The sequence below is a fragment of the Glossina fuscipes genome, unplaced genomic scaffold (genome assembly GCF_014805625.2).
Source record: "Glossina fuscipes isolate IAEA_lab_2018 unplaced genomic scaffold, Yale_Gfus_2 112, whole genome shotgun sequence".
NCBI classification, from domain to species: domain Eukaryota; kingdom Metazoa; phylum Arthropoda; class Insecta; order Diptera; family Glossinidae; genus Glossina; species Glossina fuscipes.
Window position 1 is genome coordinate 4,474,252 of NW_023998455.1, and position 22,169 is coordinate 4,496,420.

The 22,169-nt window shown below is 34.4% G+C and overlaps 1 protein-coding gene across 3 annotated transcripts in view; it reads left to right on the forward strand.

The window, feature by feature from the left end:
* Positions 1-22,169, forward strand: part of LOC119639514 (protein winged eye) — a 73,700-nt gene that overhangs the window by 16,101 nt on the left and 35,430 nt on the right. For all 3 annotated transcript variants that reach the window (XM_038036939.1, XM_038036940.1, XM_038036941.1), the window contains exon 2: positions 20,955-21,125. In XM_038036939.1, the coding sequence (XP_037892867.1) occupies positions 20,955-21,125 (171 nt within the window). The remainder of the gene's footprint in view (positions 1-20,954; positions 21,126-22,169) is intronic.

Here is a 22,169-nt window from a genome sequence, read left to right on the forward strand (position 1 = left end):
TCAATTTTTTTTCTCTTTTTGAAATGATGATTTAACCAAAATTTGTTTTAAAAGCGCATTTCTTACTTTTCCTATTTTTTTTTTTTTTCTGTCGCGTATATACGGTCAGTCAGCGGCAGCTGTTTGCTGCGCTTGGGCAACTAAAGATAAATTACTTTTAAGATTTAGTTGTGTGAATGTTTGCGCGCGCAGACGATGCTTGCCTACTTTTCAATGTTACATGTATAACGTTAAAATTTATATACTTGTATCTATCGGTAGCGATTATAATGAACTTGGATTATATTCAACATTTTATACGAGTTCAAACTGAACAGTTGTTATTTTTCATAAACACAGGCAGAGAAGACTATGTACATACATACAAACATCCATACATACATACATACATACATCTATACATACATCTATACATAGAAATACATATACATATAGTTAGTGAGTTAGATAAATGCATGCAAACATACATGCATACATACATACATATACGGGTACATGAAAATGTGTTTGCAAAAGACAAGTTTTGTTTAATAATAATTTATATAAAGTGAATATTTCGTTGTTGTTTGTTTTTGTCTTTAATAAAAATTAATAAATATTCGATTCTATTAAATTTTAAATCGTTTTTCTTATTAGTATTTCTTTCTTTTTTTTTTTCATATATATATATATATATATATATATATGTAAATATATACTGTTTTCGTAAAAATGTTAAACATATTTTGTTGTTGTTGTTGTTTTACAGCGTGTTTTCTTTAGCTTAAGCTTCTGCTCTATGATTAATTTTATAGGCTTACGGTTACACAAGCGCATAAAAAAATATGTTTAATAGACAAAAAAAAAAAAAAAAAAAAAAAAAAAAAAAATTTTTTTATAAAAAATTTTACCCCAAAAATAAATTTTAAAAGATTTAATATTTTTTATAACAACAGATAAATACGTAGAAAGGTTTCTAGATGTGGGGGGGAGGGGGGTTGGTTGGTGGTAAAGACACTCACACAGAGAAAAAGAAGTAAAGATTTTAATCTCTTTTGGCAAAGTTGTGAGAAAAATTTTGTCTTAAATAAATTTGTCGGTAATTAAGCAGAATTTTTTGCTAAACACTTTCTCAACTTTTACGTTAAGATATATGAAAAAGGGAACGGTTTGGAGTTATTAATAATGATTCTTTTTCGCTTTCTAATGAATAGTGAATTTAAGCACGTACAACTGAATTCGTCGTCATCGTCGTCGTAATCGTCGTCTGCTTTCGTTTCAATAGCCGTCGGTATTAAGTTTTATTTTGGTTAAGTTGTATTAAGTTCCATTCAAGTGGAACATCAAAGGAAATGTAAATGTTATGTTATCACGTTTTTAGTTGAAAATATCTGCGTCAGTTATTTAAAAGGTTTCCACCAAATTTTCTTAACCTTTCTTTTGCTGTTCTTCGACTATTGTGAAAAGAGTCTGTTTAACTAAATTGGAGAGTAAATAAATTACTATTGTACACGCTTAAACCCTTTTATGAGCGAAATGCGTGCCGATTATTAAGCATTGATGAAGGCTCACAAAAGATGCTGATGGTGATGCTGACGCTGATGCGTTAAAGATAGCGCGAGAAGAATGCCTTGTTTATCTAAGGTCTTGTTTGAAATTTTCCTAATCTTACTATTAAGAGAATTTTCGAAAATATTTACACGATCGTCAGCTTTTGCATAATCGGCCTTGTTTTAGAGGACTGACAAAGCCGCATGACTAAGATAAGTGTTTTCTTGACTTTTTTGATTTTTTGTTCTGATCTTCTTCTAAATTGAACGAGAAGAGTTAAACATTGACGAATATATTTTTTGGTGAATTTCTTTCTCTCAACTTGAATGAGTTGTTGTTCGTTGACAATATAATATGTCTAGAGAACTTGACTAAAATCGGAGAAAAATTCATTAAAAAAAAAAAAAAAAAAAAAACAATTAACGCAAAGGAATTCGTTTTAATTTGTGAAAATTTTGTTCTCTTTTTAAAAATGCTTCGTCTTTTTTCATCTCAGTCGCATTTTCTCCATCCTTTGAATTTTTTTGCTAATTAGTTCAGCTGTGTTGTCGCTTTGTCACGGTTTTCTCGCTTCACGCAAATCAAGTGTATTACTGTCTTCTGCTCATTTTTTTTCCTTCTCCTGCTTTTTTAATTTTTAATTTGCATTGCCATAGTCTCAGAATTCTTGCTTAGCGCTTTCTGCCTGCTATTATTTTTCTGTTTAACTTAGCGGCATTTTCATGCTTCTTTTAATTTTTTTTTATTTAGCTCAGCTGTGTTGCCGCTTACTCTGATTTTTTATTCTATCCAAGCTTTGTTTTTACGGTTTTTTTTTTTTTAACATAGCTTTCTTTCCGCTTTCTCGTAATTTGTTTTCCTCAAATTTTCAGTATCTCCGCCTTTTTTTTTCTGTTAACTTACCTCAATTTTCGTTCTTTCATGATTTATTCTATTCAACTTGGCTGCGTCCGGCTTCTTCCTTTCGTTCTTTCCTTTTTATTTTTTTTTGGTCAACTTAGCTGTGTTTCTGCTTTCGCGAATTTTTTGTTCTACTCAACTGAAATGCATTTCTTTAGTTTGTGACTCTCTCTTGACTTTATTGAAATTAGATCCATGCCCATCTTCCTCCTAATTTTTCCTATTCAACTTGGCTGCTTTTCCGTCTTCTTCTTTTTGTTTGTTTGTTGAACTTGGCTGCATTTCCGCTTTCTCCAATTTCTCTAATTTTTTTTCTACGCATTTTTGGTTATGCTGCGAGTTTTATATGCAACTCAGCGGTGTTCTCGCTTTACTGCTGCATTCGCAGTTGCACTTTTCTTCTTACTTCTGCTAATTATTTTGCTGATGAGTTTATAATTTCTTTTATATTTTTCATTTAATTCATATCTTAAGAAATTTTGTGTCGAGTCAGACTTTTAATGAGATTACAAACTGGTTCACTGCCAGTAGGCAATGATTTTCGACGAAAACGTCGATCTGTACTTTAAATGTAATTCGAATTTAGCTTAGTTGAATGATTTGGGGAATAACTTACTCCGTCTTCGCACAGTTCTCCGAAATCTCGCCGATTCTTTGCATATATCTTAGTAATTCTTAATGATTTGTAGTATAAATACACGTTTGTATAATTTTCCGACTTCTCGTGAATTCTTCATATAATTAAACCTTACACCACTTGAGGTACAAGGTATATTAAGTTAGCGCCAATATATGTAAGGAAGGCTTTAGATAAATCCAACTTTCATTATACCGATCGATTCGGAATCATAATCTGAATTGGTCAAAACCTGTCTGTCCGTCCGTCCTCCTGCTGTCTGCCCATGTTCAAGTTGCAAGTCGCAATTTTTGAGAAATGTTGATGATATTTGGTATGGTGACGTGTCTTGACTCAAGGACGAACACTATTGAAAATGTTTCGGATCGGAAACTGAAGTTCATACGACGAAAAGGTATATTTTTGATGAAAGTTACGTCACAGCAGTAATTTTTCATAAGAAATTAAGTGTACTAAATTTCAATCATATCGGTCTATTTATTGGATCCTAGAGCGGAGCAGCAAAGACTAATTTTTAATATTTGGTGATAAAAATTGACCCATAATAGTAACTTCATAAAAAAATAAGAATTGTGTTAGGCAATGTGGTGTAGGGTATTTAATGATCGGCCTTGCCTGACTTTAATCTTCTTACTTGTTTTTATTAACTTTACTATTCGACCAAAGACTACATTTTAATTTGCATACTGAGCTCTCTTTAAGTAAAGCAAGGTCCGCGTTAGTTTTCATTAAGAGGTGATCCAAGGAACATAAGGATTGTTACATTATGGAAAGGCCATATATGTGCCTAGTTAACCCATATGGTATAGTGTGTCTCTCTCTGTTGTGTGGTCTTCTCCCTTCAATTGGAACCGTTCGAAGCCAATTTTTTCTCTATACCCTTAGGATTTTGGGTTGGGACCCGCTTGTCTCTCTCCCTCCTTATGAAAATAGGTTGCTTCTGTTATTCTTGCTGTCACTTGAGAAACGTGACGATTCTTGCTGCTTCCTTCCTAATTACGGTAATTAATGAGACTATCGATGCACCCCCAACACTTGACGGGGTAAGCTGTAATGGCGCTAATCGTTTCTCTAGGCAGTTTATTTCCATTACGCTTAGTCAATGCAAATGTAATTAGGAGCTTTTTAGTCCGTCCAGAGTTCTTTCTAGGAACCTAAACGATATCTATCACTTAATATCGATATTGGACTCTGTCAAGTCCATCAAAACAACTATGCTCACTATGCGCGATTTGCTTATGTCGTATTTAAACTAACTTGTACCCATAATGTCTCACTACGATTCGAAAATTAACTGTTGTTGTCTGCTTCTATCGATTGCCAAGCTTTCGCTTATTTGCAATGACTTAGGGGTTCACTTGCAAGCTAAATCTGTACTGGCTGTGGGTGTGCCTCTGTGCTAGCTATGTACACGTTTTTTTTTTTTTTTTTCTTATTTGTTTATGAATTTGAATGAATTATTATATAATTATTATCATTTTTTATCTTTACTTCTCCTTATATACTTTATTTATATTAGTTTTTAATAATAATTCGTATAAGACTTACTTCTAAGACTCAGTTGTTGAGTTTCACGTGTAAACAAATAAGTAAATAAATAAATAAAATGAATAAACTAAATGACTTTTAGAATAAATTAATCTCCGAATTGTCGCCAATTCTGAAAACCGCTTAACGTGGTTCTAATTTGTGGATAACGATATTTTTAAGGTTTCAAAACTGAGAAATATTGTTAAGAGATTTTCTCTTCCGTCGTCTTCTTATTGCAATGCTCAAGTTTTGAGCAGAATTCTTAGCCCGCTTAGGGTTCTTAGATTAACATTGTAACAGTTTGCGGTTGACAAAGTTGATCAATGCTTTTGCTATATTGATTCTTTCCGCGCCTTCGTTATGAATCTTAAACCGCATCTTAAGATTCTTATTAGAGAGGCGCATGTATCCACAAAAAAAAAATAAATATATATATCTACGTTTGCTGTGAAGCGAATTGACAGAAAAAGAGGCTTGAATGCGCAAGATATATAAATATCATATATAGTCAAACCGTCACTTCCGCCACGCTCCCAATTCAAGAATTTTGACTTTAATAAATTGCCCTTAATACACTCCTCTTTTTTGTGGGCGTACAAGAGAGGCTTTAAGAGGAGGTGCACTCCAACCACATTATAAAAGTGCCTTCAATTACATAGATGATAAATGATTAGAGATCTTAGGGCAAGCGACATGGAGAGAATAAGTAACGTTTACGTCTAATTCAAGTTCTGACTAATTGTTCGCATACATGATGTCTATGTGATTTTAGGGTTCGTTTTCATTGCCTTTCTTTTTAATTTGTTAATGTTGTTCCGCGATTGAAGGAGTGAGCTTCGATAAAGAGGATTAGCAGTCAAAATTGTGCACTTTTTCACCAGTCCTTCGGTACAGCATACCGAACAAATCGCTTCCCTCCTTCTTGAACAAAATACTTTAGATTTTTAAAGTCTCATAACTTTTAGCATTGCAAACGAAACAGTTAGTACAGTAGGTGTACATTAGTCACTGACTATTCTTCTCAAAGAATAAGTTTTATATGAGTAATTTTGGCTGCGATATCTTTAATCCTTGCTTGCGAAATATCTTGTTCGTATCACACTACAAAGCTTAATCAGATATTGGGGCAAGTTTTTGCCGCTTTTGCAAAAATTTAATCATTAAACTGTAAACAAAAATGTACATAAATCACAAATAGATGACGTCAGATCCAAGTTGCTTGTGAAACTTGTTCTCGGTACTCGGTACGAAATTTTCGAAATTCAACGAGTCTCGATGCACATGACTACAAGTGAAAAGTTTTCATTTTTTCCCCAAGGCCTTGAGGCCACTCGACGACGTGAAAAGAGTTTAAGTATTGTGATGAATCGCTGACATATTACATTACATATAGTAAGGGGTGGACAATTTGATCAAACATATAATAACTTGGGGCATTCGGGCGTGACAAACCGAACGACTTCACCAAACAATCAAGATTGAAAGCGATGAACGAACTTTTATTAAGGAAGAAAAATAGGATAGAAATTTATCAATGATGAAAAAAATTAAATCAAATTGATTAATTAATATCCTTATCAAGCAAGTTATGCTTTACTTGTGCATTTGGAAAGCTTACCCATCTTATGCTCTGGCATTCGGATACTTTCATTGGTTACAAGTTTACAAGTTTTCTAAAATTGCATAACAAGTAAAATATCGTATAAAGGAATTTTGGTTATTTTTTTGATAAAAAAAAAAAAACAAAAAAAAAACAAAAAAATAATGAAAAATATTTGCCTTGCAATTAATTGAATTGCACACCGGAAGGAAATATTGTGGTATTTAGAAAGGAAGCCTGGATTGGTATTCCGTGCAACAATTTAATGGGATGCTACTGTTGCTGCTGCTTGACTTCATTCGATGAACCGGTTTATCTAACCTAAGGTATATTACGCGCGCTTGTATTACAAAAACAACTGCTGCATATATCTACATCTAGGTAACGCGATGAACACATTTTTTTGTTTTGTAGCTTTGTGTCTCTAAGTAAATCTTATGTATACGCACGGACAGACCATGTACAATACACTAATGAATAACTGCCAAATGGACGACATGTCGCATGAATAATTAAATTTTTTCTAAATACATTTATTTTTATACAACTTTTTTCTTTTTTTTTTAAATCTTTTTTTTAGAAAAAATTAACGCATACATAAACAAGCTGAGCAAATAATATTAGATTTTACAACATGTCTGGTCCGTGTGTTTTAGTGTATGTGTACACTCATATAAAATAATTTAAAAAAATAAGAAAAAAAAAAAAATAAAAAATCATAAAATATATGAAAAATTATTTTAAAAAGCAAACATAAAATTACCGACGGCACTTAAATGAAACCGTAAAACATCGACACGAACATGGCTGAACTGAACTGAAGCGAGACACAGCAAAAATATCCACAAGAATGTATGCATTAAAATAAAATACGAAACTAGTATTTTATATATATATACACACACACACACACACACAAACACGCACATCTATACTTATACGTAACGATATACATACACATGCATGCATACATATATACATACTTGCATTCACGATTACAAATACATTGTGGGCATTGCGTATAAGCGCGACAGAGAGAGAGAGAGAGAGGGAGAGAAAGAGCTACAGCTACAGCTACAGCTCTGGCTGTGCATAAATAATCACAACACAACATGTTGAATATCCACCAAACATACACATGTAAGCCCAGTATTGTCGACTAGTAATAATATAAGAATTCTGGTCGGTTTTTTCTTTATGTGTAGAAAATGGGCGTGTCTTTTTTAGTCGGTTAAGGGGGAGTAAACATATTTCGTTGTTTGTTTGGAATTTTTCCTTTTTTCTTTTACTTTTATTTTTTTTATCTTTTTTTTTATTTTTTTTTTTTGTAACTTTGTTGGCACAAGAGCACGCAAAGTAATGTTTGCATTTGAAAACTTTACGTGGCTTAAAGGTGTGGCCTAAAGCGTTTCGTGGTTTCAAAACTATATATACGGTTAATGGGCGTAACTGTTGATTTGATTTGATATGGACATCGTCGGAATTATGGTCTATTTTCCTATCTTGTCTACAATCTTGTTATCCACGATCACAACAGGTACGAATAATTGAAGGACGTGTCAGTTAGCCGCTCTGTGGCTCTTGGATGAGAGCTCTTCAATTATTTTGATACATATTTGGGATAAATTCTTTAGATAAAAGTATATTAAAGCTATCGGAGTTTTTTTCCTCTTCTTTTTGTTGTTTTAAGCCAATGATTTTTGCTGATGAAAAGTGATTCATTCGTAAGAAAAAAACGAAAAAAATTATTCTGAAATGATCATAGCCTAAGCGTTATAAACAAATTCATCCCTCTTCAAAAGCTAAAGTGAATCACAAGTAAAGTAAAAGAAAAAAAAAACACATATACAAAATCACACCTCCACAAAAGTGTTGTGTAGCTTGAGCTGCTTCCCAAGAACCAGATGTTTGCTGTTTACAAACAACGAACTCGAATAAAAACAGTTTAAATGGCAAATTCTTAAGGCATTGCTTTCCACTCCGACCACAGTGCGCAATGAATGACTCATCCATTTTTGGCAATTGATAGCAGATTGTTAGTTACACGGTCCACAAACAGCCTTGATCTGGCGCCATTTGTTTATGACATATTTTGATATTTGTTTGCCGTTTAATGAACGCTTGCAAAACAATGGAGACGTGCAGTAGAAGTTTTTGATCTAGCTTTGTAGCGATAAGAAGAAGAACAAGCGAGAATATATGAAATCACATCCAGAAGTAATCGTATAAAATGTATGCTTTGAGAAGAATGGGTAAGCGTGTCTATCATCGGCTAGAGCGATGAGTGAAAGAACAATCTTTACCGCAGAATGTAAACCTTTTAACAAACTGTTTCGCTGGTAACGGCAACAAACTATGTGACTTTAAATTTCTCATGTATTTTGTTGAAGAATGATGGGAGGGGTGCGAAGTGTTTTGTATACTCTACCTAGGCCGTTCTTCGACACGAACTAATGAATTGAAAGAATCCGCCTGTGTGTGGGTGTTTGTTTTACTGGTTAATGCTTCTGATAGTTAGTAGAAGTTTGCCGTAAGTCTAAGACTATACAAAAAAGTCTCCAATTGAAAACTGCTAAGGCGGAAAGAAGATGTAGGATCAACATGAGGTACTTCCCATATACGGGGTCATTCCATAGATGGTTGGTCAAATATAATTTTTTTTTTTTGTTTCAAAGACGAAAGCCTGAAAAAAGTTGTTATGTAGCCATAATATCGTAAAGAGGAAGAGAAACGGCTAGTAACCGGCAAGAATACATTTGAAGAATGCCGTTTGTGATAATACTCCTGCAAGTGCGATAGTCATGATTGACTGGCTGGCTGACTGACTGACTGTATCAAAGAACAAGATGCTGCTTGTTGTTAGGAAAATTTTGGAAGCCTTACATTTCCCGCTTGTAATGTGCAACTGACACTATCAGCTTGTGAGAAGATTGACGCCTTTTTTTGAAACGAGAAATATTTTCGGTTTCGTTCATAGCTAAAGGTAAAGCGAACACGATTAGGAAAGCTTATAGAACGAGTGGCGTGAAGAAAGGCACTAATGTTTGTGAATGTTCGACTCGAAAGTGGAGATATCAGGTACGATAAGTAATGCCACTACTCGCAGGTTGTTGTGTGTGTATACAGGTAACTCTACGACGAGCAAGCGAGAACGCTGAAGAAGCCATATATCCCTGTTAAAGGATTTAATTGGTAGATGTATCTCTTTTATCTCGCAAGAATGCTTGGCCTGTACAAGTGTATGTAAGCGCAACACAGTTCAACACCTTACGTCGACGTTCATGGATATCAAGAGCTCTGGACACACACTCGTCCCCCTATAGGGACCTCGGCTTTTCGCTGTATGCGGTCGAGGGACTCCCAGTAAAGTTTGGATACTCCCGCCCATATATGAGCGTTATACTCTAAGTTTGGCTGAATATAGTATCCAATATCCGCTGCCAAAAAAGCTTAAGTCCTGACTGCGTCTTTCGACATGTCCAGCACATTTTCATATTCATGCATAAAAGAAATGAAAATTGTTTTCAAACTGAATGTATCGCAAAATTCTCCATCGTAAACAAGAAAGAAAAGTTAACTATCAAAGTAGTTGAATATGAACTGTTTTCTCTTCATTTATATCATACTGAGTTCAATTCGTCCCTATTGCGATCAGTGCTTTTGACAGGAAGCTTTTTTTAAATCTCCATTCCATGAATTCGATGAATTTTTAAAGCAGTTCAGATCTGGAGTTAACGTTGATCGTTTGGAAATCTTAGTACCTTCATGCGAATCATCTTTCGCCACTTTTACTGGAACCTTTGCTGTATTATCTTGGCATCGGAAATCGAAGGTAGGCGACTCCAGTGCATTTGTGTCCGCTTGATTCTATTTTCACTAATCGCCCTTACCCCTTAAACGACACGTGCAGACGGTATCATTTTACTAACACCATCTTTTTTGCTCTGTTTTGTGTGCATTGTTGTGTGGACAGTGTGTGCTTCACATTTCATTGTTTATTTTTATTTTATGTTTCTGAAAGGCTTTCTTAGAAAGGTAGCTGGTCTGACACAAGGTTGTTCCTTATCCTCTCAGAATTCACTGAATAAATATGCTTAGCTCTATCGAAGTCTCTCTCCTGCCGTACAAGTCTTACCCACAGGGATGCTCAGCCGGCACGATGGCAAAGCAAAGTAATCTAACGCTCAAGGAATAATTAAGATCTGTTGCCAGATGAAGATGTATTTTAGAGTCGTGGATTCTCTTCCTTTTGTGGGTCAGCAAGCTAGAGAGCAACAACTAAACCTGCTTGTAGTGAGAACGAATATAGTTGCCCTTAAGCTAAAATGGCAAATAGAGTTTGAAAAGGCGGAAAATCGTGCAGAAGTCGTAGATGCCTTTAATTATTACCTCTGTTCGCTATTAAAGCTGCATAAGTTCATTGCTAAAATAGCAAATTATCTCAATGGAAATTATTCTCGTAAACCGTTTGTAATGAAACATATAAAATATCAGATATCATGAGAGTGTAAGGCTGACTCAACTATTAATTATTTATTTTAAGGCGGTGTACACTTACTACTAAGAAGCACTTATCGCGTGAAAAGCTTTGTGCATTGCTTTTCTCGATATTTTCTGAAAAGAATTCCATTAATTTTAGTGAAGTTTGTGATTAATGTTACGCCTCTCGTTGAGAAGATGAATGTAATTTGTTAGAAGTTGCTGAGTCTCTTTTGCTTATGCCCTTCATTTATTTTATATAAATTTTTAAATATTTCACTGAATTGTTAAGGTTTGCTGCACGTTTTCATCCCTTTATGCTGGGGCGTAGTAACTTGCAACGAACTATATATATGTGTATATAGAGAGAGAGAATTCCTCATAATTTCCCGAAAAATGCCCACAGAGACATTTGAACTTTAATTTATTACTTGTATGTAAACCATCTCAACAAAATGGTGATATCAGATTTATTCGCCAGAAAGGAAGAAAACAAAAAAAAAAAAAAAAAAAAAAAAAGAAAAAAAAAAAAAAGGCAAACAAACCTGAAAACCCAAGAAATCAACAAACTATAATGCACTTATCTTATGTTACCTTTCTCTTTTTTTCTGTTTGTTTGTTTGTTTGTTTGTATTTTTTCATTCTTTTTTTCTTTTATTATTATATCGTGATAATGAACCGTCGGTGTGTACGCATACAAGTTATGTGCTGGGGTTACATTGTGTCTATATGTACGTGCGTGTGTCAAGCATGTCTATACTTTTGAGGAGCACGTGACTTTAATTTGTTTGTCTTCGTTAAAATTCTCGTTTTTTTTTTTTTTTTATAAAACTTTGGTTACTGCTGTTGTTATGCACTACGATATTACCACAATGTAATTGTAGTCGGTTTACTATTCTTTTTTTTTCTTGTTCTTCTTATTTTTAGTTATATATATATATATATATATTTATTTATTTTTTATTTTTATATATTTCTGTTTCGGTCTTTAACAAAAAGTGCGATTATTGCATGTATTAAAGTTAAAGGTCAAATAGTATAGTGCAGCGGCAAGGTTCGAAAAAAAAAAAATACAACCTATTTAGCAGCAGCTTATTACGTAGCTAGGAAATCTTTTCGATTTAACTAACTTTAGACGAAAGTTATATTAATTCATTTATATCGTTGGCCAACAATAAAAAACTCTCTCAACTATGCTTTGTTGTTCAGTTGAGCGCTCAGGTGTTTGCTCGCATTGCGAAAAACATGAAAATATATATAGAGAAACTTGGAAAATCTCCTCCAACTACTTGTCAAGTTTATAATATCTAGTCTTGTTAAGGGACAAGTGATAACTTGTTGTAGAGAGGGGGGGCTGTAGAGAGACAATTCTTACACGTGAGCAACTTATTGCACATTTTTGCCCCAAATTTGCGGACGATAACAACACCTTGAGCTGCAATTACCAATCATTCGGGGAACTTCTTCTTCACGCGTAATATGGTGAAGCGCGCAACGAAGCGAAGAAGAAACAAGGGCATGGGAAGGTGGTGGCTGAAGCTCGGTTAGTAAATGTATTATGCCTTCACCGACAGAACTCTCAGCACATCTACCATCATAATAAGCTGAGATTTTAACCCGCGCACAGTGAGAGACACGATTCTAATCTACATATCCTACTCATATTAAGACTTTACCGGCAGTGTTCTCAGTACAATTGCAACCAGAATAAACCTTTTCTACCCTTGAGAATTGAACTCGTGAATACGGTCCAGAGAGCCATGAAACTTACTCTCTTGATTTTGCCGACTACCATACTGGGATTTGAAGCCGCGAGCGTTGATATTGATTGGCATTAACAATTGTTTGGGGTCGTCATAATTGTAGAGATAGAGGGAAAAATAGAAACATCTTGCAAAGATCGCATTATAAGCGTCGCGTAATATTCATCGATCTACGGAATACGGAAGAGAGAAAGGGGGAAAAGTAAAAAACTTTTTTCTTCTTTGGCCCGTCACTCAGAGGATGTTTCCTGCATGTGCGGGCAGTATGGATGGTGACCAGGAAGAGTCATAGAAGAAGGAGTGAGACGGCTATACTAAAGAGGTTAATTTTTTAAATAATTCTTGGTGAAATAATCAGAAAATGCCACGCAGCTGTTGACGATTTCCTTTCCTCCTTTGATGATGAACTCCGTAACTTATTTATGCATTTCAATTAAGTTGGAAGGCTAACTGAATGAAAACAACAAATGGATTCAGAAATGAAATTTTATGGTAGTACTTTTCTTATTGTAGTAATGTCCATATACGTATACGTATACGTGCAGGTACGGAGTAATATTATCTTCTAAAAGAAAATGAAATTTTTGAAGCACAGTTAACCCAGATGGGTGCTAAAAATTCGACTTGTAATATGAATGTAATCTCTCCCTTTTACTTTTTCTTTATCAAAATAATTGTAATTTGAGATCAAGCATAACAATAATGGCAGCATTTGTGTTGATAGTTATGCGTGAGGATAAAGTTTTCTACTTTCTTTTTCTTTTGTTAAATGCGAGAAGAGAAAAAATAATAATGTCACGGAAACTGTTTGCGATAAAGACATCCTCGGGGGAATAAAAGTGATTGGATTTAATAAAACATCTAAGAGTTTATATAAACAGTTAGTAGTTTCGTATTGATTTATATATATATATATATATATATATATATATATATATATATATAAATATTTATGTACATGTGTGTGTAAAATTTCCTATTCGTTTACTCAATTTAATTTTTGTATTAAAGTTCTAAGCATGTCCGATTTCGTGGTGATTTATTGTACTGAATTCGTACAAAAATTGATTTATTGAGTGTCTCTATAAATGTCAATTTTTTTTTCTTTAATTTTTATTTTTTTTTTTTCAAACTCAGTTTTTAATTCATGACAGTAGGACAACGCAAGTCATTCAATATCTGGTTTGCAGTCCGTCGCAATTTATAGGTAATTTTTAAGTAACAGATGTTCCACGCGTCGAAAGAATCATATTTTTATTGTCTTCAGAAAACTGCAGTCTTGGCAATTTCCCTTTTTTCTCTTCATAACTTACCAGCCACTGAGAAGATATTCTAGGTAAATATAAGCACGGCGGTGTGATGGTGGAGATAGCGAAGAGCAAATTATTTTGTTTACATTCGTCTTGAAAGTGGAAATATTTTGAAGGGTGAAAAAATCTTTGCCAATTGATCAACTGACAGATGGGAAGGGCGATATATGGCGCGGTTTAAGGCCAACTGTAACGCGAGTGAACGAGAAATGTGAGAAAGCCGAGTAATCCTATCGAGGGATACAAGTTTGATGGAGGGAGGAGTCTCATTTAACTCTTTCCAATATTTATTACGGGTATAGCTAGACTTGATTGGTAGACAACTGTCTACAATAGCTTTTATACGAATAGCCTAGCTAAGTTCCGAAGAAGATTAAAGAGCCATTCGCTGTACACGATCAAGATCCTATCTAGGGATACGAGTTTGATGGAGGGAGGAGTCTCATTTAACTCTTTCCAATATTTATTATGGGTGTAGCTAGACTTGTTTGGTAGACAACTGTCTACAATAGTTTTTATACGAATATCCTAGCTAGGTTCCGAAGATGATTAAAGAGCCATTCGCTGTACACGATCAAGAGCCTCCATATAAAAGGCCAAGAATGTCTTTCTCACACATGGACATCTTGCTCGATGCAGAAATATTGCTTTCTCAACTCGTTCGTTACATGCCGTGGAAGTTCAATATCCACCGTCCAATGCGACGCTGCAACTGTTGCTATTTGCCTTTGTTTGTTTCACTACATAGGAACTAATCGCCAAAAATATAAGGTATTCTTCGATCGTTTAACTAACAAATAGCGTTGTTAACATCATTTGAACAATATTTCATTCTTGTGTTCGTGTTTTGCATCCTTGAAGATCCCGTTTCTTTATAGGAAAATATAATTTGCTTTCTTCTTCTGCTTTTGTTGTTTGTCCCGTCAGTGCTAAGACCTTTAAGGATATCCATCAATTTGTCATGCTGTACTCTGTCAAACGCTTCTTTTTAATCTACGAAATAAGGAAAAACGTCTTTATGCACATCTCGACAGGTCTGGACTAGAACCAAACTGAAACGGATAAGTGATGACTGACATTTACCGTAGAACCTTCACCGAATTATTCTTAAGAATATTTTCACAGCTGAGAGCATAAGAGATATCGTTCTATAAGTCTGACATCTCTTCGGGCATTGTTTTTCTTTGGAATTGTGATGAATGATAAGTTTTAAGCACCCATCGGGTAGATTTCATCAAATAACTTACACAAGATATCTGGATTATTGTCATTGATCACTTTTTTTAATATCTATCGGTATTGCATCGTTACCCTTTGTCCTCTTTTTTTTTTGTTCCGCATACTTTATAGCCTTTCCTATTTCGTTTTCCGTGATGGGTGGCCCCATTGCGTAAACTGTTGGGCATCATTTGGAAAATCTACAGATCCAGTGTATCATTGGAAAATAATTGCCGAACGTAATCTCCCCACGTATCTGTTCTTTCTCGGTAACTATTTTGTCTTTCTTTCCTGACCGACCACTTACTTGTTTCCTTTAGCTCCGCGGTACTCGCATATCGCATATTAAAAATATAGCATAGTAGCGTAGGCAATAATCAGCAACGTTACGGCTTGAGTTTTGTTGAAATCATTGTGCATCCAGTGCACGAAGCGAAACGCGAAATGTCACATAATCCGAGGACAAAAGAAATTAATTCAAATTATAAAGCATTCAGCTAAAATTCTATGAAATCAACTCAACTCGTTTCAATAAGCAATACTTCATACCCGCATAGGGTATTGTAAGTGCCAATTACGAATACATATTGACTAAGGGTTATTTATTATTTACTCTCCATTTGTCTAAGGAAATTCTTTAATATTTAATTTTATTTTCTTTTTCCTTTTGCTTTCTTTTTCTAAGGCTTCTCTTCCTTTTATTTTAGGGGTTCAATGACTTTTGACATTACATCAAAATAAACAAAATTAGGAATTTTTTGAACTCATTCCTAATGGTATTGCGACTAAATAATGTTAAAGTTAATGGGGCTGCTTTATCAGATGCTTTCAACCGCAAAATTGAAAAAAAAAGGAAGAAAAACTTTTTTTTATTTGCTTTGATTGAATTTTAAACCCAAATAAGAATAATAATAATAACAATAATGTAAATAAGAAATTTTGAAATTTACCAGTGCAGGCTGGTTGGTGGTTGGTGGCTGACGTGGGTGTGGGTGTGGGTCAATACCTTAAACACAGATGTCAATCTGAAAAGATTAGATTTTAATAGAAGGGTGGATCTATTCATATTTGAGTGCTCTTTGGTGAGCGCAAAGCCAACCTGCCAGGCTGTCATAGAGAACGGACATTATTTGGACTGTCGACTAAACTGTATTGGCCTGTTTGTTGAGCGAAAGAAAATTGACATAAAATTAGTTTTTTGATATTCGTTAAAATGAAAGGAAAACCTTTGCAAGAATATGTCTCGCAACAAAACACTGGGTGGTTAAGAAATCTCCTCCTCTGACTTGCAATGCGTGGCAAAATCGTACAATTAAATACTTACTGCGTACAGCACTGTGCCTGCAAAGCCTTTCTCCGTTCTGAGTAATTTATCCCATAGACACACTGACGATATTTGCAAAATATAGTACAAATGCAATATCGATCGTTATTAACGTAAACACCCTAAATATTCACTGTTTTTTTTTTTTTCAAAAGTGGGCGAAAAATGTTTTACACATACATATACATTGCAAGAAATTACTTTGCTGAATTTTGCGATTTTTAGAAGAACTTTTAACTGATATGTGAAGAAATGCTCCTCTTAATACTGTAAGCCTTAAAGCTATCGCGCTTAACTGCATTGGGCTTAATGTTATTGTGGTTAGAGCAAGTTCGCTTACTGCATCAGGGTTTAATGCTATTCCGGTTAACAAATATTTCTCTCTCTGTATGCCATCTAATACTGCTTTGTTTAATACTCTGCTTCGCTTAATGCTATTTCGGTAAAGCATATTTCCCGTAACTCGGTTCGTTTAACGATACTCCGCTTAATGCTACGTTGCCTAATGTTGCTTGACTTTATGCTAATGCGCGTAATGCTATTCCGCTAATGCTGCTTCGCTGAATTTTTTTGCGCCTAATAGTGTTCCAAATAATGCTACTTCGCTTAATTCTACTCCACTTAATGCTACTTTGCTTAATACTAGCCCAGTTAAACATGTTTCGCTAAAGAATATTTCTCCTAACTCTTGTTCATTTAACTCGATTTCGTTCAACGATACTCCGCTTAATGCTACTTTGTCTAATGTGGCTGCATTTTATGCTAATACGCTTAATGCTATTTTCGCTAAAGAAATTTTCCTTTAACACCTTGTCTCGCTTAACTCTGTCTCATCTAATGCTTTTTCCGCTAATGCTAGTTCGCTTAACGCTGGTCCACTTAAATTCTATTTCGCTTGATGCTACTTTGCCTAATGTTGCTTCACTTGATGCTACTTCGCTTAATTCTAGTTCGCTTAGTGATGTTTCACTAAAAAATATTTCCCTTAACTCTTTTCACTTAAATATGTTTGTTTAATGCTCCTTCGCCTAACACTAATATAAATTCAAAAGCAAGTTCAACAGTATTTTGCTGTCGATAAATACGAAACAGGGAACGTTAACCCACATTAGGTGCGTTTGCAAAAAGAAGTTCATTACAGACATATAGCCCCTTCATGCCATTCCCTTCACTCAATCTCTTGTTGACTTAATGAACAATGTGGTGTGAATAGAACTCAATCTCACAACAATATGCATAAATGTGAAATAATAAGTAATAAAAATGTACTTAACAATCAAATCAATAAGTGTTACATAATAATATTTAAAAAAGAAGCGATTAATATTCTTGTTCTTAACCTTGTATCTTGTTAACCTTGGTTTGGTTCGCGCTAGTAGTGTCGTGTATTGAAATGTGAAATGCGTTGCGGCAAACGAAGTCTTATTTAATTAATTTTTGTCTCGGCCAAATGTTGCGCTCCGAAGAAACGAAGTAAGAAAATTATATTCGGCTGGGAACAAATTTTTTATGCCTACCTATGAGGAAAGTACAGAATAATTTTCAACATTCTGTCTTGTTTGTCTTGTGAGTGACGAGCAGAAACAATCAAGAGTGGGGCGTGGATGATTTCTTCAATTTTTGTACAAATGGTGCAGAACTACCCCTGCAAACTGCGTTCAAATTTCTATCGTTGTAGGTTATAGGCAAAAAAACGCCATTGTTTTTATTTTTGAAAACAGAAATTTTCTCAGGTTATGTTATGTACTGCGGTCGTGCCCTTCAATCGATTCGGCCCATTTTATTATTATTATTATTATTAATTTCGCCAGAGAAATGAATTCTAAGACTAAACTCTTAAAAGCACTAGCATCTAAGGCTAACGGCTTTTATTAAAAACTCTATCGCACTTGAGATTCGAACCCACGACCATTGACTTGCTAGTCGAGATTCCTCGCCTTCGGCTACTCAGGCGGATCGGCCCATTTTAAATACCAACCGACGTGCAAGATCTTTCTATGCATCTGATGAATTATTTTTGCTACGACAGACGGACAGGCAGACGGACATGCTGAAATCAGCCTGATCAAGAATGCATTTACTCTACGAGGTCTCTTCCGGGTGCTGCAAACGTTTTGATAAAATGAATACACTCCGCATTCTTCGGTGATAGGAATACAGGTTGACATTTATATATATTTTTAGTTCAAATTTTATTTCCATTAGACCTTTTTGTAAATTTATCAGACCTAGGGAATGCTCGAAATTCTAGACCGAAGAATGCTTGTCGGTAATATCGACCACTACTCAAGTCTTAATAACGAACGATTAATTCTAATCCGGGTAAATATTTTTTAGAATGACTCAGATCACGATGTGAATCTCAATCACTTATGAGAATCGTGGGAATTATTCAAATGTTATTGTTTTTGTTTATAGTTTAAATTCGTTTATTTATCCACACATAAAATATTATTCGCAGGCCGCCATATATTCTCTGATTTCGAATTGTGTAAAAACAAAAGGAAACTGGAAGCCTTAAAGGATAAGAAAAACTTCATTTGTTGAGTCATTCAATTGCTTGTAAAGAAGAAGAGGAAGAAGACTCGACTGACTGACTGGCTGCTTGGCACGGTGGTTGTTGCTCTGAAGCTCATATCTATCCTAAATTTTGAGTCGATTGTCGCTTACCTTTCCAAGACACCGGATTCGTTTCTACTTGTGTGAATGGTCGCATCGTGGTATAATAAAACGCAATTTGTGAAAAATATGTATGTAACGTGTAGTAAAAAAACTTGTTTAAAATGCAATATGAAATAATCGAAAAGTTCAAAGTTCAAACGAGCCATCGGGGTCGGCTTAGGGTTGAAAAAAAAATGAGGTTGTTACGCGCATCGTCAGTGGAGAAGGCTACGGAAATCCGATCAATGATTGGCATGAGTTGGAGGATTTTGATATGGTCAACGGTATGTAGTTGCAACAAGATTATGTAACATCCCATGCATTCCGTAAGAGAAAAGTTCAAGTTCTTCTTGAAGTGGATAAAAATTAATTTATTAAAATAAATAAACAATGAAAGTTGAATGACCAAGTAATCTCTAGAATAGAAACCGGTCTTTTTCTTTTTTTGTTTTGGGATTATATGGAGCCATCGGTTTTCTCTATTGAACCACATGACCTTCAAATATGTGAAAAACTATTTGCGACACTGTAACTGAAAATTGATAGTTGAATGGAATCGAATTTGTAAAAAAGCTCAGCTACTTTTTTTATTTTTAAACAAAACTATCACGAACTAATATCTAAAATGAAAGATGAACCCATCAACCAAGCCATCTCCACCATTTCCTCCTTTCACATAGTTACCGACACAACAGTCTTTCGAAGTAAGACTTTATATGAGGAGTTTGTCAAAAGCGTGGTCCAATCCGAATCATTATCAAGAGCATTCGTCATGGATCAAATTTTATCAAAATATCTCGAAAATTGTGATTTGTAAGTGGAACGAAAGAAAACAAGATGGACGGACGGACGGACAGACAAGCTCAGATCGATTCAAAAAAAAAAGCTTCTCTAATCAATCGAAAAAGCAATTTTGAATCGATCGGTATAACATCAGTCCTTCTGGGATCTACATACAAACACGCAAAGTTAATATGTACACTTGTTGCCACAAGTGCTGCGTGGTATAATAATTGTATCTTATCTAATCTTACATCGTTTTGCTTTTATTTCGAATTAAAGATCTTGTGTTTGCCCAGCTTTGTAGTTGCTATTGCTCATCGTATCTTTTCCTCTAGAATTTTTTCTTTTGTCGAAATAAATTATAATAATAAAAATATTTGAAATATGTTTTCTTTAAATCTTGGCATTTACTCTCTTGGCGATGCGAGAGTTATTTACTTGACTATTTACCTGACTATCTATAAATTGCTATTCTATGTCCCGTCATGATGGATATATTTCTTGTAACTACTTGAGAGGTTTCTTTATATACAAACAAGATGATGATGTCATTTTGATGTGTTCCCCAGTAGCATTGCTTCAGCTCTTTAGCTTCGTTCTTAGTAATTCAGAATAGAATTCATTTCGCTGAAATTGATTGCTTCATAAAATCCACCTCATGCATTCAATTTTCTCGATTTTCCCGTATAGACAACTTAAAGATATTGACGTTTGAACCATACAGGGTTCGAGTTGTTCACAAGTTGTCACTTAAGACTTTTCTGCGTTTTTTTACTGCATGAGTCTGGAAAAATGCAGCTGAAGGTATGGAAATGATTAAGATGGAAAGTGATTTGCGAGATGTCGAGGCAACATAAATTTGATGAAATTTGCATATGTCCGGCCGTCCACATTTAGCAAAAGCAACCCAAGAAATGATTTCCAACATTGGCTGTGAAATTTTACCGTAATCGGCGGTATTTTTCAGGCCTGGCTTTTTCTGATGATCGCTTATCCAGATCGATGCGGTCATGTTTAGCCGGGAAAATGAATTGAAATCTTTGCCGCGAGGGCATTCTTCAGATCGCCGGTTAAAACGCGTAATGGTAATTCGTACTTCGACTATTAAGTTTCGTAAAAAGTATATTTTTGAGTTCCATGAAAAATTATTATAAGAGAAAGTGCGAGTTTTTTTATTCTTTTGTTGTTAATATTTCAACTTTTTGTTGTATTTTTTCAGATAATTCTGTGCCCATCGGCATAGCTGTGGCGCGAAAACGGCCGCAAGAGTCTACGGCAGCCAGCAACATGCCACCGATTCCTTCCGCTTTATCAAGTTCCTCAACGTTGCCACTCTCTCAGTCGCTTAATAAGGATATGAATTGTTTCGGTATACGCGTAGCAGATTTAGGTAAGTGTTACTCTCTAATTCATTCTTGTTCCTCTCGTTCCCCTTGTTCGTTAATCATTGCGATTCATAGTGTACTGCGACTTAATTCTTAATTATTCATAACGAAATTTTATTAGTTTTTTTTAACATAACTACAGAAAAAAAAAAAATAAATAAAAGCAAAAGCAAAAATAACAAAACTTAAAATTTATTGTTATTCATTTCCCGCTTTTTTGCTCTAATTTAAGAAAATAAAAAAAACATTTTATGTCGTTGTTAGAAAATACAAAAAAAAAAAATAAAAATAATAATGAAATGGATATATTTGTATACCTGCGGGTGTTTGCAAGCGAGTGTCTCTGTGTATGTTAGTTACCATCACTACGACCAGCAGCAACACCACGTCGACAGCAATAGCAACAAAAACAAAAACAGCAGCGGCAGCAACATATTTTGTTTAAATTAATGCGCTCTCCTCCCGACTTTGTTGATAAATAAACGAATTTCTCGTTAGTGGAGGGGAGGGGGGACGGCAAAGGCAACAACAAAACAGAAACGACAACAATAACAACAACAAAAGCAACACCAGCAATAAAACCGAAACAAGTCCTCTTGTTATAACCAAGTGTATATATATATATATATATATATATATATATATGTTGAGTATATATTTATTTTGCTATTGTTTGTAAACAACGGGGGTTTGATTCTTCGCATTCATTCGTGATGGTTTGGTGTTTTATTTTTTAATAAGTTTTTTTTTTTGTTGTTGTTCATTTCTTTTTTTTTTTTTGTTTTCTTTTCTTTCGTTTGCTTTTTTTTTAGTGTTTTATTACCTTTATATTTTCATTCTATTGAACTTTTAAATTATTTAAGTATTATTTTGCAATTTTAATGATTTTTTATTACATATTTTAATTTTTTAATATGTTTTCTTTTCTTTTTGTTCAGGGTTTTTTTCAAGTTGTTTTTTTGTTTTTTTTTTATTACTATTATTATATTATGCTTTTGTTTAACGCGCCACAAGCACACAAATGAGCCATTATGACCAAAGTTGGAGAT